Genomic DNA, 20,000 nt, shown 5'->3' on the forward strand with positions numbered 1-20,000 from the left:
CAGCAGCTTCTTCGCTCACTGCAGATCTGGATAAAATCACAAACTGGTCCAACACGTGGAACATGTCTTTCATTCCAGACAAATCTCACACTCTCACGATGTCTCTTCGAAAGGACCGTTTAGAAAACCCCCCCATCCACTTTCTCAACAATCCTCTGGAAGAAGTCTTTTCTTTCAAGCTTCTGGGTCTCACTATCTGCCATGACCTTTCTTGGGAAAGTCACATTTCCAACCTCGCCTCAAAAGCCAGTCGCCGACTGGGGATCCTCTGTCGTGCAAAGTCCTTCATCGGCCCTCTTGAGCTCCTGACCACTTACAAAGCTTTTGTCCGTAGCCTGATGGAGTACTGCTCTCCCCTCTGGGCTGGTGCTCCTGCCTCCCACCTTTCTCGGCTTCACGCTGTGGAAACCAAGGCATTTCAGATCATCGGCATCTCCCGCAATGAAGCTGAGTCTTTGGGCCTCTCACTCAATCACCGCAGGTTGGTCGGTGGTCTTTCTGTCTTCTACCGACTCCTCTCCAGCCTTGCCCCCCCCTGCTCTCTCTGCGATTTGTCCCCACCACATTTCCACAGGGCGCTCAAGGTCCGCCAACAACCCCCTTCTGGTAACACTACCAAAATCACGAATCACTGCTCATCTTCACTCTTTCATTCCTCTTTTTTCCCGCCTTTGGAATAAACTTCCTCACTCTATTCTTTCCCATTCTTCCCTCCAGGATTTCAAAACAGCTGTTCACCACCACCTCTTATCTTCCCCCATCCAAATCCTCGATCTTTTCTACCCCCGATAATCCACCCAATCCCACTTCCTTCAATTCCCCTGCTTTCCTTCCTGAAAGTCCCTGTAATGTCCATCTTCTCTTCGCCATGTTCCCCGTCCCATCCCCATCCCTCTCCCTTCCACAGTTCACCTAATGTGTCTGTTCCCCACTGTTTTGTCCCTTCCACTCCCGCCCCTCTTGTCTCATGCCTCCTTGCTGTGAGTTGTGTGTTCGCTCTCATACGAGCCTCGACCAAGGTATACAAAAAAAATAAAAATAAAACAACTTTGCAGCAGTGGCCTAATGGTGAAAGCGTCCGCTCTGAATCTGGGTGGTCATTGGTTCAAACCCTGGCCGAGTCATACCAAAGACCTTTGCAATGGGACTGGTTGCTTCCTTGTTTGATGCTCAGCATTTAAAAGGATAGAGCACAGACAAACAATGCTGGTAAGGCAATGGAAAACGACCCAGTATAACCCTTGCCAAGAAATGACTTCGGCAACATCAACACTCTGGAAAGAGTATGGAACATCAAGTCCAAAGAAAAATAGTAAAAGCATCCATTCATCTATCACACTTCATTCTGAAGGAACCCTGCTGTCACATAATAATGAAAAATGGAACACTTGAAAAGCTAATAATCGATGTACTTGATTGGAAAATGAATAATTGATTTACTTGGAACAAAAATTTGTGTCCATTTAATCATAAGAATCCATCCATCCATTGGGACCATACTCTGTGCAGAGCATTGGTGCTCCTGAAGCAGTCTCCTTGGCTGTTAGGTCCAATCCTGCACAAGTCACGACTCCAACACAGAATACCAGAAAGCCAGCACTCATTTTGCCAACCTCAGAAGGATGACAGGCTCAGTCAACCCCACCTGGAATTAATTAAACAGCCAAATTGTATTTGAACTCAGGATCTTGGGATCCCAAGCCCATCACTCGAACCATTAAGCCAACACCATGTACATACTTGTACCAAGTTTGATTTCAATCACTTCAGCTGTTCTCAAATATCTCATTTTTACCTGACTTGACCTTTGACCTTTTAACTCTTGACCCCCTTCATCTAATCTATTTATACATGCGTCATGACATATACTTGTACCAACTTTGATGATAAACCCTTCAGGCGTTCTCAAATTTTCCCGGGAAAGAAAACGTATCACTGTCTCTGACCTTTGACCGATCACACCACCTTTTAATCAGTTCATTTTTGCATACCATAAGAATTCCTATATGAAAAACCCATCTTTCTGGGATTGAGTGAATGTGGCTCTTCATGTTGTTCCACACACATTGGATGAATAATGTTGTTGTGTATTTTGATTTTAAAAAAATTTGTGTGTGTGCATGATCATCCTCAAAGTTATTGTGATGCACGTATGTCATGTATAATCGATGTGAAGAATTTCGTAAAACTTAAACTGCTTTGTCTGACAGTCTGAGGCAGAATACCTGTGAACATAATTCTCAGAGTTGAGTCAAAAATCTGAAATTAGTGATTCGAAAATTTGTTGCCAGTTCAGTACTCCACACCGATCATTCGATAAAAGATGTAAAGGTGAGTAACGGCTGACAAACTATTTTCAAACTTGTACAAAGATGGATTCATCAGCCAGGAATGATACAGCCAAACAGAATATTGAATGAGAAAGTTGAGTTTAAAATTAGGTGGAATCACAACTTCCATTCATTTTCCATTGGGTGATGAAATGGCATAAAAATGATTTCACACCAAAATCGATTGTTTGTGGTTGACATAGGAGAGCAAACAGGAAGGAAGTTGTGAATTTAAGGGTGTATTAACCATGGTGTGTGAAATACAATTGCCAATTAATGGGGGCTATTACACATTAAGTGAGATGAATCACTCCCGTCCACATTATATCAGGTGATAGAAGAAAGAAGAACAAGAACCGCCCAGCCATACCCATCTTTTTCTTTTTTGTTTTCAATGTCGAGGCTCGTACAAGAGCTAACACACAAAAAGTACAACGAGGGGAGCAGGAGACAAGAGGGGCGGGATAGGGAAGGACAAAAAAGTGGGGAACAGAGACATGAGGAGATCTGTGGAATGGAGAAGGATGGTGCGGGGATACACGGAGTAAACAAGATGGACACTACAAAGACTTTCATGTCCTTGCACGACAAGGACTTTCAGGAAGGAAAGCTGGGAATTTGAAGGATGTGAGTTTGGAGTGGATTAACAGGGGCAGAAAAGACTCAGCCTCATTATGGGAGATACCAACGATCCTAAATGCCTTGGTTTCCACCCTGAATCTGAGAAAGGTGAGAGGTGGGAGCACCAGCCCAGAGAAGAGAGCAGTACTCCATCAGGCTTTGGACGAAAAAAAAATTTGTGATCAGGAGCTCAGGTGTGCCAAGAAAGGACTTTGCATGACAGAGGATGCTCATTCGGCAACTGGCTTTGGAGGCCAGCTTGGAAATGTGGCTTTCCCAGGAAAGATCATGCTGGATAGTGAGAACCAAGCTTGAATAAAAGGACTTCTTCAATAGGATTGTTGAGAAAATAGATGAGGGGTGGTCAAAATGCTCCTTTCGGAGAGACATCGTCAGTTTATTTGTCAGGATTGAAAGACATGTTTCACGTGATAGACCAGCTTGTGATTTTATCCAGATCTGCAGAGAGTGAAGCAGAAACTGCTTTCCAATCTAAGGGATGACAGATGGTATGGCAGAGGGTGGAGTCATCATCCATGCATTGGGACCATATTCTGTGCAGTGCGTTGGTGCTGCCAAAACAGTCTCCTTGGCTATTGGACGCAATCCTGGACAGATCGCCACTCCGACACAGAATACCAGCAAGCTGGCACTCATTTTGCCAACTTCGGAAGGATGACAGGCAGAGTCAGTCCCACCTGGTATTAATTTAACAGCCGAGTGGGATTTGAACTCAGGATCCTAAGATCCCAAGTCCGTCACCCAAAACATTAAGCCAACACCAGGCATGGAGTCATCAGCGAAGAAATAAAGAGGATTTTTCAGACAGTCACAGAGATCATCGATGAAAACCAGAAAAAGAACAGGGCCCAGAACACTGCCTTAAGAAAGTCCAGCCTGAACAGGAAGAGGGGATGAGAGAACTTAATTCAGGGCCACATGTTGGTTGTGACAGGAGAGGAAGTCTGCAAGCCATGTGTTGAATTGGCCTTGCATACCACAGGAAGAAAAATTGGTGAGCAGGGCAGGGTGGGTACCAGACCGTATCGAAGGCACGTGATTATGTCTTGGGAGATTGCTCTTATTTCATGTCTGGCATTGAGTACCTCCATCCATTTTTGGGAGAGCAGAAGCACCATATCCAGGCTCATGTGAGCCGGTCTGAATTCAAATTGATGATATGAAATTAAGCCATAGTGAAGAGGAAGGATTTAATGTCTGAAGCGATGATGGATTCCATAACCTTTTTGATGATTGGGAGAAGGCCGATTTGCTCTGTCGTGGCAGGGATCTGTTTTTGCACCTTTTTATGCAGAGCGGAAATGCTTACAGATTTCCAAGCAGATTGCAGATGACCTTGAGCAAATGAGAGGGTGAACAAACAGAAAGAGGGTGTGCAAGAGCAGCAGAGCAGGTTCTTAGGACACATGAGCTGATGCCATGAGGACCACTTGCAGAATCTGAGTCAAGGTTTGACAGAAAGCTCCCCACCTTGTCAGGAGAAAAGGACACAGAATCCAGGAAGAGCTAGATGTGACTGTGTTAGGTGGGTACAAAAAGCGATGGGTTTGGGACACAATATTTCGATGCAAACACCGAGTTTAGGCATTCACCCTTTTCACATGCATTGTCAGCTGTGTGCTCATTTGAGGGAATGGAGGAGATGGAGGGGGAACATACACCAGAAACAGACTTAACGAGATGCCACCAGGATTTGGAGGAAGGTGACAGGTTTGAGAGTTCAGACTTGAGATTTGAAAGATGTTGTTTTCTGGTTTTCTAAGGGTAGACACAAACTTGTTCTGAGCTTTGTGGAAGGAAATGAAGTTGCCTTCATTTGGATTTGCCTTGCAGGAGGCAAAGACAAGTTGTTTCAGGACAACTGCCTCGCCACAAGCTTCAGTATACCATGGGTGGGAGTAAAGCTAAGACAACTGAAGAGGAGAAGAGATAAATCAGTGCATGAGAGAGAGAGATAGCAAGTGTCTGAAATAATTCTCAGGACAAGTTGATGTCAGAGAAAGTAGAGATGGGAGACCAGTCTAGAAGTTTGATGGTTGCTTGGAGACCCTGCCTGTCGGCCTGAGTGAAATGCCAGACTTGACGGTGCTGAGGTGGTGATCTGATAACAGCCAGAGATGTCCACTTTGACAAGCACGTGGTCAGATGAACCAATTGGAGCGGAGAAAGAACAGAAGATCTTTTCAGGGAAATTTGTCAAAATCAGATCCAGAAGAGATGGAGTACCATTGGTTGAGAACCGGGTCGGAAGCTGATCAATTGATTCGGTCCCAATGAGTTGCAGAAGTCTTTTGCTGAAGTTCCGTGGCCGGTGAGAGAGGTACCCACACCAAGCGAGCTGGCATGATGACAATTGAAGTTACCACATTTGAGGAAGATTGAGTTGGGATTAGAGGATTGAAGTTGGTCCATGTTTTTGGAGCGGGAGATGTAAGTGGAGTCATCACTGTTTGGTGGACAGTACAAACACACAAACATGAAGTGGGAGTGGAGGGGAAGTCGTTGCCAGAGGTATTTCTGGGGGTGTGGGGGAGTGAGGGCAGAGCATGAAGCATGAAGAATCTGGTTTGTCAGTGGCAACCTGTATGGAAAGATCCATCTGGTTTGTCAGTGGCAACCTGTATGGAAAGATCGATCAGGTTTGAGCGAAGGCCCCGGATGTTTGAGGTCTACACTGTTGAAGCATAGCGAGGAGAGGAGGGAGAGGCATCTTCAGATGCATATGGTTGCCGAGCAGTTCACCTTGGCTATGGGGACACAATCCTGGAAAGGTCGGCACTCCGATGCAGGAGACTCAAATTTCTCATTCTTACACTCATTTTGCTGGCCTTGGAAGGTTGACAAACTAAGTCATCTCACCTGATGTTATTTTCATGGCACAACAGGGGCACCAACTCAGGACACTTGAGAAGATCTTAAGCCAGCCATCAAAACCATAAAGCCAACACCAAGCTTTTTATGAGGAGATAGAACTGAATAAAATTCTACTCTTTTTGAATCTGAAAGAAAATCTTAATTGATGCTTTATTTCCCTTTGATTCTCGAAGCAAAAAGGAACTTGCTTAACAATTCCAGCAGCAAAGGTGAAAGTGTGGGCCTATATTTTCATTTGGGAAATGCATTTTAATCCTTTTCTGTTTTTATTTGTCTTTTTTGCAATATCTTCAGAAAATCTGGAGAAAGTTCTTCATAAGTCTGCATTTATAACAAGATCTGCACTGCTGTTGAATGAGTCCGAATGTCATTACCTTTGCCAATCGTGGTGTTGTAAGGGTGTATATTGTATGGTAAAAGGTTACACTTGGCTGTTTTGATTCCAGACCAGACAAGATCCTTGTGAATACATAAATATGATGTTTCTTGTTGTGGTTTGATTGCAAATTCCACCATTCCTTGGATGACCATGAAATATCTTCAGAAAGTCTGGAATCCAATGATCTGTGTCGATCGACACAGATTGTCCAATAAATATTGTCAAATTGTACAATTATCCAATTTCAGAGAGTTCAGAGTCCAATCAGTATTGTTTTACCAAAACATTTGAGGTCAGCCACTCGCATTTAAATTTCAGTTTTGGATCAACCAAATGTGTTGGAGATTGTTGAGAATTTTAAAAATGCAATTTCCAGATTCTTGTTGTGTTGATGCCAAATTTGTACAAAGCAATACCTTGTGATACAGACCAGCTGACTTATGAAGATTAGATTCACAAGTGTTTTATGACAAATAAAATGTTTTATTATTTGCTTGTTAAAATAATTAATATCTTCGACTTTGTATTTTTTTGTACGGTTTTGACTATTTTTTTTCCTGCGAGCAAAGTATTCTCCACTTAAACATTACCTTATGTGTGCATGTGCAGTGAAATCATTGAAGCAATGCTGTTGCATCAAGGGTTTGAGAAAGAAGATGGCAACACTGTCAGTTGAAAAAGTTCACCCTCAGAAGACGGCAATTCTGATCAGACTGATGGAGGGCTTCGTGTGCCATTCACTGAATTGTGAAATGTAAGCGTCTTCAACCAAAACTTTTGCACATTGTCAGTCCCCTTTCCTTCCTCTCCGTCTTATGACCCCTCTTGCTTTATTTTTGTTTTCACTTGTTCTCTCCCATCCTCCTTCACTCTTCTCTCATTTTCTCCCTTGTTGTTCTTCCCATATTTTCTCAATTTCCACCTTTGCTCTCACCTTCCCACTTCCTTTGCTGACAAGTGCACACCACTCCTTGCAAGATCAGACCCTCTGCAGTTGGCCTCTGGTGATTATACACTATTTGAGTTTGTTGCATCAGATGTCCAATGGCTTTTTTGGGGTCGAGTGGTAATCACGATGAGGGACCTGTCAATGTGTCATTTGCTAAATTTGTAAAATAATAAATACATTTGAAAAAAATAGATACATTTGTAAAAAACCCGAAAAACAATGTTTTCACTCTGTCATTTTGGAGTATTTTGAGTCGATCACTGATAAATTTAAAAAAATATTTAATCCATTTTATATTCAGGCTGTGACACAACAAACATGACAAAATACGGGTGTCATACTTTGTGAAGGCACGGTATAAAACACAACACTCATCGCATATATATATATATATATATATATATATATATATATATATATATATATATATATATATATATATATATATATATATATATATATATATATATATATATATATATATATATATATATATATATATATATATATATATCGATGGAAACACCTATCGGCAGGAGTAATTTTGATGAAAAAGACAATGCTTGTGGGATGTCAAATACCCAGGATAACCTCTTTTGAGGACCCGGGATAACTTTCTGAGACCCTACGATAACCGTGTTTGAGGTTCCAGGATAATTGCATCTGATCACCAGTCTAACCATATTTGGGGTGCATCGTTAATCGTGTGCGGATTCCTGAGAGAACCATATTCGGGCTCCCGGAATAATTGCGCACAGGCGCATAGATGACAACACTTGGGATCCCGTGATGGATACCCACACACGGGGTCCCAGGACAGAATACTCCCACACAGGGGACGGGATACCCCTGCATGGGGTGCCTGAATTAGATACCCATGCATGGGGGCCCAGAATGAGAAACCTGTGCATGGAGTCCCAGGACACCCACATACCAAAAAGAATTGCAGAAACTGCTTGCCTTTCAGAGAGATCGAATGGCAGATCTTACACCCACACTTCAATTTCATACTCATGCTTCCATGAGTGTCGAGTTGGGAAATTTGAAAGGTGGATGGGGAGGAAAATGAGTGGAAGATTGAGGACAGAGATGATTGAGAGTGAATGAATGAAGGGATAATAATAGATTATGGTGTGGATTATGGAAGGTGACTGAAAATTTAACAATTCTGTGTTTGTACTTTCCATGTCTTTTAGTTTTGTCATCTATAATGCTTGCTCAGATATATGTTGTTCTGTTATGGAAATTTCTATTTTCCTTTTTAGTCCTCGTCTGAAACTCAGCAAAAAGACACCAGCACTGAAAGTCCGGTGAACAAAACAAAAGGTAGGACAAATTTTTGGCTTGATTGCAAACGTTTTAATAAATTTTTGTGTGGTCAGGATCTTTAATATCGGTAAACGAGTTTAAACCATTGTAATGAACTTGTCTTTCTTGAATTAATTGCAATGGAAACAGGAGTCAAATATTTCCAACTTTGGAACAGTGGCTTAATGGTTAGAGCATCGCTCTGAGTCTGGGAGGTCATTGGTTCAAACCCTGGCCGAGTCGTACCAAAGACCTTTGCAATGGGACTGCTTGCTTCCTTGTTTGATGCTCAGCATTTAAAAGGATAGAGCACAGACAAACAATGCTGGTAAGGCAATGGAAAACCACCCAGTGTAACCCTTGCCAAGAAACTACTTTGCCAACACCAACACTCTGTAATAGTGGGGCAGATAACAGCAATTTTTGAGAGGAATCGTGCAAATGATGATACAAGCATCAAATTTGGCACATTTGTTCTCCAGGGGATTCTAATAAAATCTGCCTGATTGGCCATTTGAAAATCCAAATTTTGACAAATTTGAAGAAAAACAAAACTTCAAAAAAGTCAAGATCACTCATCAAGGTTTGGATGCTGGCTGAGATTGGTGAATGTTTCAGAAACATCATCAAAGATGTTCCAAGTCTGCCATGCAGTTTTCTTCCCTTTTCCGCGGAAGGCAGACATGACGTCACATCCAGTGAACGCCTGGAAGTATGGGATCCCTCGAGCTTTCTCAGGCCCTATTGCAGAAACTACGTCATGGACTGGAATCCATCGCGCTTTGGCTCCTTGGCCAAAGGCAATCCACATGTTCTCAAGACCTAGTTCCTGTAAGGATGGCAGTACAGATATTGCTATGACAAGTACGTTCGTGTCATTAGCCTTAATGATTATGGAATTGCGACCATCTGTCGTTGCATCCCTGGCGTGTACAAATATTGGAGTGTCAGCTTCTTCATGACAACATGGAGACACAGCATTCAGTGACTTCCTTGTGTTGCTAATGGCATCTTCTCCTTTTGTGACAATGACTGTGCTTGTCATCTGTGCTTCACACATCTTTTCCGCAAGGAAATGAAACAGCTCAGTCTTGTTGCTGTCATCTCGAAGAAAGCTTCTCCAGTTACTTGGGGTCTTACTGGTTCCTGTCACTCTTCTTCTGATTTCTTGCCACCTTTTCGACCTTGCCTCGGACTTCAGACTTGACTTCTTGTACACATCAAACACGACATCCACCCTCTCGTACCTGGCACCATAGGATCCCACCTTTGGGATGATGTCTTCTTTAGCATAGTCATCAAATATCTTTGAAGTGCATGGAGGTAGGGCATTGATAAATGCTGAGCCATCAATGATGACTGCATCTCCCCTTGGTTCTCTGTCTGGGATGTTGAATTGCGCTTCAAGAATTTCAGCCAGCTGTGACTTTAAATTTTTTTGAAGTTTTTTTTATTTTTTTTTTATTTTCCAAATTTTTCAAAATTTGGATTTCAAATGGGCAATCAGGCAGATTTGATCATAAAGCCCTGCAGAACAGAAGTGCCAAATTTGATGCATGTATCATAATTTGCACGATATTTCTACTGTCTACTGCAATACAAAGAGTATGATACATCAAGTCAAATGAAAAATAGGAAAAGCATCCATTCATCTATCACACTTCATTCTGAAGGAACCCTGCTGTCACATAATCATAAATAATGGAACAGTTGGAAAGCTAATTATAATCGATGTACTTGATTGGAAAGTGAATAATTGATTTACTTTGAACAAATATTTGTCCACTTTATCATAAAATCCATCCATCCAGTGGGACCATACTCTGTGCAGAGCATTGGTGCTGCTGAAGCAGTCAGCTTGGCTGTAAGGTACAATCCTGCACAAGTCACTACTCCAACACAGAATAACAGAAAGCCAGCAGTCATTTTGCCAACCTTAGAAGGATGACAGGCACAGTCAACCCCACCTGGAATTAACTAAGCAGCCAAATGGTATTTGAACTCAGGATCTTAGATTCCAAGCCCATCACTCTAACCATTAAGCCAACACCAGGAACACACTTGTAGCAAGGTTGATTTAAATCACTTCAGCTGTTCTCAAATATCTCATTTTTTTACCTGACATGACCTTTGACCTTTGAACTCTTGACCCCATAATCTAATCTATTTTTATATGCGTCATGACATGCACTTGTACCAAGTTTGATGATAAACCCTTCAGGCGTTCTCAAGTTATCCCTGGAAAGAAAATGTATCACTGACTTTGACCTTTGACACCACCTTTTAATCAGTTCATTTTTGCATATCATAAGAATTCCTGTATGAAAAACCCATCTTTCTGGGATTGAGTGAATGTGGCTCTTCATGTTGTTCCACACACATTGGATGAATAATGTTGTTGTGTATTTTGATTTAAAAAAAAATTGTGTGTGTGCGTGATCATCCTCAAAGTTATTGTGATGCACGTATGTCATGTATAATCGATTTGAAGAATTTCGTAAAACTTAAACTGCTTTGTCTAACAGTCTGAGGCAGAATACCTGTGAACACTATTCTCAGAGTTGAGTCAAAAAGCTGAAATTAGTGATTCGAAAATTTGTTGCCAGTTAAGTACTCTCCACCGATCATTCAATAAAAGATGTAAAGGTGAGTAACGGCTGACAAACTATTTTCAAACTTGTACAAAAATGGATTCATCAACCAGGAATGATACAGCCAAAAAATATTGATTGAGAAAATTGAGTTTAAAATAAGGCCGAATCACAACTTCCATTCATTTTCCATTGGATGATGAAATGTCATAAAAATGATTTCACACCAAAATCGATTGTTTGTGGTTGAGATAGAAGAGCAAACAGGAAGGAAGTTGTGAATTTAAGCGAGTATAAACTATGGTGTGTGAACTAAAATTGCCGATGAATGGGGGCTATTCCACATTAAGTGTGATGAATCACTCCCGTCCATATTATATCAGGTGATAGAAGAAAGAAGAACAAGAACAGCCGTACCCATCTTTTTATATTTTGTATGCAATGTTGAGGCTCGTATAAAAGCTAACACACAAAAAGTACAATGAGGGTAGCAGGAGAGAAGAGGGGCAGGAGAGGGAAGGAGAAAACAGTGGGGAACAGAGAAATCAGGAGATCTGTGGAATGGAGAATGATGGTGCGGGGATACACGGGGTAAACAAGATGGACACAACAAAGACTTTCATGTCCTTGCACGACAAGGACTTTCAGGAAGGAAAGCAGGGAATTTGAAGGATGTGGGTTTGGAGTGGATTAACAGGGGTAGAAAAGATCGTGGTTTTGGATGGGGGAAGATAAGAGATGGAGGTGAACGGCTGTTTTGAAGGCCTGGAGGGAATAGTGGGATTGAAGAGAGTGTGGGAGTTTATTCCAAATGTGGGAAAAAAAGAGTGAAGGTTAGCAGTGATTCTTTATTTTGATAGCTTTTTCAGAAGGGGATTGCTGGCGGACCTTGAGTGCCCTGCGGAAATATAGGAGGGACTTATCACAGACGGGGCGTGGGGGGGGGGGGGTGGGGAGGCGGTGAAGGGCAAGATGAAGAGGAGATGGCAGAAGATGGAAAGATGAGCGACCTGCCTGCGTTGAGAGAGATACACCCAAAGACTCAGCCTCGTCATGGGAGATACCAACGATCCCAAATGCCTTGGTTTCCACCGTGAATCTGAGAAAGGTGAGAGGTGGGAGCACCAGCCCAGAGGGGAGAGCAGTACTCCTTCAGGCTGTGGACGAAAATTTTGTTTGTGATCAGGAGCTCAGGTGTGCCAAGAAAGGACTTTGCATGACAGAGGATGCTCATTCGGCAACTGGCTTTGGAGGCCAGCTTGAAAATGTGGTTTTCCCAGGAAAGATCATGTAAGATAGTGAGAACCAAGCTTGAATAAAAGGACTTCTTCAAGAGGATTGTTGAGAAAATAGATGAGGGGTGGTCAAAATGCTCCTTTCGGAGAGACATTGTCAGAGTTTGATATTTGTCAGGATTGAAAGACATGTTTCACGTGATGGACCGGCTTGTGATTTTATCCAGATCTGCAGAGAGTGAAGCGGCAACTGCTTTCCAATCTGAGGGATGACAGATGGTATGGCAGAGGGTGGAGTCATCATCCATGCATTGGGACCATATTATGTGCAGAGCGTTGGTGCTGCCGAAACAGTCTCCTTGGCTATTGGATGCAATCCTGGACAGATCGCCACTCCGACACAGAATACCAGCAAGTTGGCACTCATTTTGCCGACTTCTGAAGGATGACAGGCAGAGTCAGTCCCACCTGGTATTAATTTAACAGCCGAGTGGGATTTGAACTCAGGATCCTAAGATCCCAAGTCCATCACCCAAAACATTGTCAACACCAGGCATGGAGTCATCAGTAAAGAAATAAAGAGGATTTTTCAGACAGTCAGATAGATCGTTGATGAAAACCAGAAAAAGAACAGGGCCCAGAACACTGCTTTGAGGAACTCCAAGCCTGAACAGGAAAAGGGGATGATAGAACTGCATTTAGGGTCACACGTTGGTTGTGACAGGAGAAGAAGTCTGGTATCCAAGGCCATCTCCAATCATGGCTTGCAGAGGGAGGCCACATGAGCTGATGCCATGAAGACCACTTGCAGAATCTGTATCTAGGTTTGACAGCAAGCTCCCCACCTTGTCAGGAGAAAAGGACACAGAATCCAGGAAGAGCCATGTGTGACTGGGTTAGGTGGGTACAGAAAGCTATGGGTTTGGGACACAAGATTTAGATGCAAACACCGAGTTTAGGCATTCACCCTTTTCACATGCATTGTCAGCTGTGTGGTCATTTGAGGTAAGAGAGGAGATGGAGGAGGAACATACACCAGAAACAGACTTCACTAGATGCCACCAGGATTTGGAGGAGAGAGACAGGTTGGAGAGTTCAGACTTGAGATTTGAAAGATATTGTTTTCTGGTTTTCTAAGGGTAGACACAAACTTGTTCTGAGCTTTGTGGAAGGAACTGAAGTTGCCTTCATTTGGATTTGCCTTGCAGGAGGCAAAGACAAGTTGTTTCAGGACAACTGCCTCGCCACAAGCTTCAGTGTACCATGGGTGGGAGTAAGGGAAAGACAACTGAAGAGGAGATAAGATAAAACAGTGCATGAGAGAGAGCAAGTGTCTAAAATAATTCCCAGAACAAGTTGATGTCAGAGAAAGTAGAGATGGGAGACCAGTCTCGAAGGTTTATGGCTGCGTCAAGACCCTGCCAGTCGGCCTGAGTGAAATGCCAGACTTGACGGCGCTGAGGTGGTTCTCTGATAACAGCCAGAGAGATGTCCACTTTTACAAACACGTGGTCAGAAGAACTGATTGGAGCAGAGGAAGAACAGAAGATCTTTTTCAGTGAAATTTGTCAAAATCAGATCCAGAAGAGATGGAGTACCATTGGTTGAGAACCGGGTCGTGAAGTTGACCAATTGAGTCAGTCCCAATGAGTTGCAGCCGTCTTTTGCTGAAGTTCCGTGGCAGGTGAGAGGTACCCACACCAAACTTGCTGGCATGATGACAATTGAAGTCGCCACATTCGAGAAAGATGGAGTTGGGATGAGAGGATGGAAATTGGTGCATGTTTTTCGAGCGGGAGTTGAAAGTGGAGTCATCACTGTTTGGTGGACAGTACAACACACACATAAACATGAAGTGGGAGTGGAGGGGAAGTCGTTGCCAGAGGTATTTCTGTGGGTGTGGGGGAGTGAGGGCAGTGCATGAATCATGAAGAGTCTGGTTTGTCAGTGGCAACCTGTATGGAAAGATCTATCAGGTTTGAGCGAAGGCCCCGGATGTTTGAGGTCTACACTGTTGAAGAATGGCGAGGAGGGGAGGGAGAGGAGGGGAGGCATCTTCAGATGCATATGGTTGCCGAGCAGTTTTACCTTGGTTATTGGGACACAATCCTGGAAAGGTCAGCACTCCGATGCAGGAGCTCAAATTTGTCATTCTTACACTCATTTTGCTGACCTTGGAAGGATAACAAACTAAGTCAACTCACCTGATGTTATTTTAACGTCACAACAGGGAAACCAACTCAGGACACTTGAGAAGATCTTAAGCCAGCCATCATAACCATTAAGTCAACACCAAGCTTTTTATGGGGAGATGGAACTGAATAAAATTCTAATCTTTTACATCTGAAAGAAAATCTTGATTGATGCTTTATTTCCCTTTGATTAAAGAAGCCAAAAGGAACTTGCTTAACAATTCCAGCACCAGCGGTGAAAGTGTCGGCCTGTATTTTCATTTGGTAAATGCATTTTAATCCTTTTCTGTTTTTCTTTTTCTTTTTTTGCAATATCTTCAGCAAATCTTGAGAAAGTTCTTCATAAGTGTGCATTTATAAAAAGATCTGCACTGCTGTTGAATGAGTCCGAATGTAATTACCTTTGCCAATAGTGGTGTTGTTAGGGTGTACAATGATTGGTAAAAGGTTGCACTTGGCCGTTTTGATTCCAGAACAAATAGTCCGGTCGCTTAAGGGAGAAATTCGACAAAACATTTACTGACTGGACAAAGGCACCAAATTTTGGACACAACTTGCTTTGCCAATAAGATCTAATTTTGAAAGGGGAGCCAAGGTCAATGGTTACCCATGAAGGTCAAGATCAAAAGGTCAAAAATGACATTTTCTGTATTTCCAGAGAGCACGCCTGGCTCTATCAAAATACTCTGTTACAAATCAGTTAGTCGCCCTCATTTGCATTCTATACGCATCACTCATATCGAAATATATTCACATCTTATTGCAAAGTGGCATAAAAAGCTGGTTTTCCCACGTTAGTACCATGGGAATGGTCAGGACCGTAAAAATCTCCTCAACACTTTTACCGACAAGATACCAGCAACAAACTTGCTACACAGCATACTTGGACCATAACCTGCATTTTCAGAAGGAGAGCCCAAGTCGAGGTTAGAGTGTACGCGGTGCAGTGGGACGCAAGAAGCACGCGGGCCACCATCTACTCCACTTTATTGCGCGACCAGAAGCACATTCCTGCCACCCCTAGTGGGCGAGGCATGATATACGAAAACCCAATCACGTGACACAGCACACTCCTCCCCTCGTAAAATGACCCATCACACGATGAACGGACAATCACAACATGACCATCTGAAACCCATCAACACTCATAATCCTCCAAGTACCGCGGTCGCACTCTGACCCGCCTCGGACGGGCAGCGCCACCAGACAGCCCAGGCTCAGACGCCTCCCGGCTCGGTCGAGGTGACACCCTCGCCGGACTCGCACTTTCCGCAACACCAGCCACCCCCGACCGCCCAGCCTGCTCTCCGTCCCCGGGTAGGACGGCATCAGGCGAAGACCCCCTTGGCGTCGGCCCAACCAGCCCCGGCGACACAACGTCAGGTGCCGGCGATACTACCGGTGGGGGTCCCGCATCGTTCGGCCCGGGGAGGTGTGGGAGGGGGGTGACGCTGAACAGCGATCATGCATTTGGTCCACGTGCCGCTTCCACACATCCCCACCATCAGTCCGCACCATGCAATTCGCCGGCCCCAGCACCACAGAGACCACCGCCGGAACCCATTTGGAACCGTGGAAATAATCGCGTACCATTACCCGCTGCCCCTCCTCGAAGCTGCGCAGCCGCGTCAGACGCGACATTGCCCCACTCCCCGACCCTCCAGGTCGCAGCAAATCCAGCCTGGACCGCAAAGCCCGTCCATAGAGACGAATGGCAGGCGAATCACCCGTGACAGGATGAACTGCGTTCCTGTAATGGAGCAAAAAGACATCGACCACCGTCTGCACAGGTGCAACACTTAACCAACTGCTCAATGTCTTTGTCCAACCCCGGCCACCACAACAGGCTACGAGCAAGACTCTTGGTCTTCACGATGCCAAGGTGACTGACATGCAGCTCATCCAAACACCGCTGCCTGAACTTCGGTGGATTCACGGTCCTCATCCCCCACATTACGCACTGTTGGACCAACGACAGCTCCGCTGCGCGTGACGTGAAAGGTTGAAATGCCGGTGTCGAAGGCAGATCGCTCCAATTCCCCGTAGAAATCGCCTGGACGACACGGGCAAGCACCGGATCACGAGCCGATTCCACCGCGACCTGCCTGGCCGTGACCGGCCCGCTTTGGACCTGGCCCAGCGCGAACACATCGACCCGGTCAGCCAACTCAGACGCAGCTGGACCCTCCGCACACGGCAAGCGTGAGAGCCCGTCGCAGTTAGCATGTTTCTCGGTGCTTCGGAACTGAATATCATAATCGTAAGCACCCAGAAACAGACACCACCGCTGTATTCGCGCGGCTGCTACCACCGGCACCCCGCGTTCGGGTCTCAGGATGAATTGAAGCGGTTTGTGATCCGTCTGCAAAGTGAAATGCCACCCCAGCAGGTACTGATGAAACCTCCGCACACCCCAGACGAGGCTGAGAGCCTCACGCTCAATCTGGGCATATCCGCGCTCTGCTGTGGACAGGGTCCGGGATGCAAAACAAACAGGCCACTCGGAACCATCGTCCATCCTGTGGGAGAGCACTGCCCCGATGCCATATGCAGAGCTGTCGCATGCCAATAGGAGCGGACGCGCAGGTATCTTCAAGAATGGCTGCCCAGTCTCGAACTTTACTGTCCATTTGAAATGTTGCAACTTCGTGAACACCATCGGTTCCCGCAGGTTGTCTGCAGAAGAAACACTGGGCTTCTTGGGCCTTCTCTGTACTGGATGATCTTGAATGAAATCTGGTGCGTTTGCACGCATCTTGTACATCATGGATCTCTCCTTCTGTCATGAGTGTTCGCCTTTATGCCCTTTGAAATTTTGTATTGTTATATTTGAGCTTGCATGTTTGATGGTACAAAGCATTGTTTGCAACCATGGCCGCTTCAATGCCATACCCTTCGTTGAGTCTTTCCAACTGAAGTGTTCCTGGAAGTTGTCCAAGCTCACTGAATCTGATCAAATCGGCTGCGAGTGAACTGCACCCACTCCCAGAGTCTTTTCACTTGGACTGTGAAGGACATGTCAGAGACTCTGCTTTGTCCTCTTGGAAAATGATACACAGCTTCCAGTTAGTCTGAGTTGGGTGCGTTGATGTTGATGGGACAGTACGCTCAAGGCCAACCAATTGGAAGCTCTTGGACATGGTCAAGTTGTTCAATGTTACACTCGGTATCTTCTGTTCACCAGAAACCACCACCATCAGGATCTGCAATGACACAATGTGGGATAAATTAGTTATGAATTAAACCGGTTTTCTCCGAGCCCATTGTCTGATAAATACTATTGCCATTTGTAAAATCTTCTACAGACGCTGGTGACGGCACATAGACAATTCACCCCCATCATCTGAGTTACATGGCTTCATTCCCAATACGACCTAATTCATCCATATTTAGGTTACTTCGACCTGATGTGCTGAGATGTGTTGCGATTGACTGTAAGAGTCAATAAAAACGCAGTTTCAGAAAACGGAAGGGTAACTCAACAAACTGACCAAAACAAATTCGCTGAGCCATGAAAATGGAAACAAGAATGGAAAACTACTTACAAATGGTTTGGCATTGCCATCAATCGAACGAAGATAACCCGAAAACTAATGAGTTATCATGGTAAAGATATTTCGCCAACATGCCGGTACGAAGAGAGAACTTCCTCACTCAGCAGCAAACTGGAACTGGTGCCGTGAAAGCAGAACGGAAATACATGCAGAACCTCGTAACCCGATAATCCGTGACTGAGATAATCCGACCAAACTGCACCCCGCAAACCAAACCAAACTCAACTTGATGAACTACGGTTAACAATGGGATAGCATGGAGAACTCTATGGGCACAGAACAAAATAACAATGAATCGATTCAACTAGTGTAAGCTGGCAACTCAACCGTGCACGATTCCGGGGTCAATGTGCACGCACACCACTTCTACTACCATGTGCCAAGCCAATAGTGCTATGAATGTTTATCATTGGTTTTCATTCAGAATCTGTGTCTTAATGAGACTAATTAGTCCACTTTAACTTTTTTTTCTCAACCAAATCAAATTGCTACTTTCTTTGACCATTATTGGACCTTTATTGGTAAATAAACTTTCACTCTCAACCTGCATTCCTCTCCAGTAAAGCAGATATGTGTCATAACAGTAACCACTGGCGGCCATTTTGAAAAATGGCTGCCACAGCCATCAGCGGCTGAATTTGAGATGGCCCAATATCCAAATCTGTTCATAATATGATCGGCTACTAGTGTGCCAAATTTGGTGCTTTCCTCACAAAATGCACAATTGTTATGCTATATTTAGCTAAGTTGCCCCACTATTATGTTCTCTCTCATCTGAGTGAACACAAAAATGAAGGCAAGTCCACCCAGCCCTCCTCCTGGCCTTATCATCATCATCGATGACGATTGATCGATCGTCTTCCTCCAAGGTCAAACCTGATCAGCAATTAAATTGACGATCGATTTTATTCTCCAATCATGTCAAAATTCACTCCACAATATCACACATGATGCCTATTATCTCTCATTTAATTAGTCGTATGCTTTCTTTGTCATATCAATGAGAACAAATGACTGAAAACACAAATTTCCGAGCAGATTACAAATTAAAAACACACTTACTGCCGCCAGTGCTGCCATTTTGTCCGCATTCCAGTGGTTCCTCCACAACAATAGGATCATTGTTGGGCGTGGCTAAAGACGAAAATTTGAAGGCCTATGTGAGCTGCCAATGCAATTTTTGTGCTTGGCTCCCCTTCTAGAATTGTTGAGTACATCATATGGAAGCACTGTACCAAGTTTGGTGCTTTTGTCCAGTCACTCAATGTTTTTACCCAAAGTGACTGGACTAAGACAAGATCCTTGTGAATAAATAAATATGATGTTTCTTGTTGTGGTTTGATTGCAAATTGCACCATTCCTTGGATGACCATGAAATATCTTCAGAAAGTCAGGAATCCAATGATCTGTGTCGATCGACACAGATTGTCCAATTAATATTGTGTCAGATTGTACAATAGTCCAATGTCAGAGAGTTCAGAGTCCAATAACTATTGTTTTCCCAAAACTTTCGAGGTCAGGCACTCGCATTTAAATTTCAGTTTTGGATCAACCAAATGTGTTGGAGATTGTTGAGAATTTTAAAAACGCAAACAATTTCCAGATTCTTGTTGTGTTGATGCTAAACTTGTACAAAGCAACACTTTGTGACACATACCAGCTTACTTATGAAGATTGGATTCGCAAGCATCTCATGACAAATAAAATGTTTTATTCTTTCTTTGGTAAAATAATTAGTATCTTCCACTTTGTATTTTTTGTACGGTTTTGATTGAAAAAAAATTCCTGCGATCAAAATCTTATCCACTTAAACATTACGTTATGTGTGCGTGTGCAGTGAAATCATTGAAGCAACGCTGTTGCATCAAGGGTTTGAGAAAGATGGCAACACTGTTCAGTCGAAAAAGTTCATCCTCAAAAGACGGCCATTGTGGTCAGACTGATGG

At 43.8% G+C, this 20,000-nt stretch overlaps 1 protein-coding gene across 8 annotated transcripts in view; it reads left to right on the top strand.

Moving 5' to 3' along the window:
* Positions 1 to 20,000, top strand: part of LOC147007599 (uncharacterized) — a 70,761-nt gene that overhangs the window by 34,655 nt on the left and 16,106 nt on the right. For 5 of the 8 annotated variants that reach the window (XM_085866783.1, XM_085866784.1, XM_085866785.1 and 2 more), the window contains 3 exons: positions 6,835 to 6,979; positions 7,184 to 7,229; positions 8,440 to 8,500. In XM_085866783.1, coding sequence (XP_085722909.1) covers positions 6,835 to 6,979; positions 7,184 to 7,229; positions 8,440 to 8,500 — 252 coding nt within the window. Of the gene's footprint in view, positions 1 to 6,834; positions 6,980 to 7,183; positions 7,230 to 8,439; positions 8,501 to 19,891 lie in introns of all 8 variants that reach the window. The other 3 variants (XM_085866788.1, XR_015054073.1, XR_015054074.1) reach the window with 3 other exon arrangements.

The sequence above is a fragment of the Eptatretus burgeri genome, unplaced genomic scaffold (genome assembly GCF_056783735.1).
Source record: "Eptatretus burgeri isolate ZD-2024b unplaced genomic scaffold, Ebu_testis_v1 Ebu_testis_scaffold_80, whole genome shotgun sequence".
Taxonomy (NCBI): Eukaryota; Metazoa; Chordata; class Myxini; order Myxiniformes; family Myxinidae; genus Eptatretus; species Eptatretus burgeri.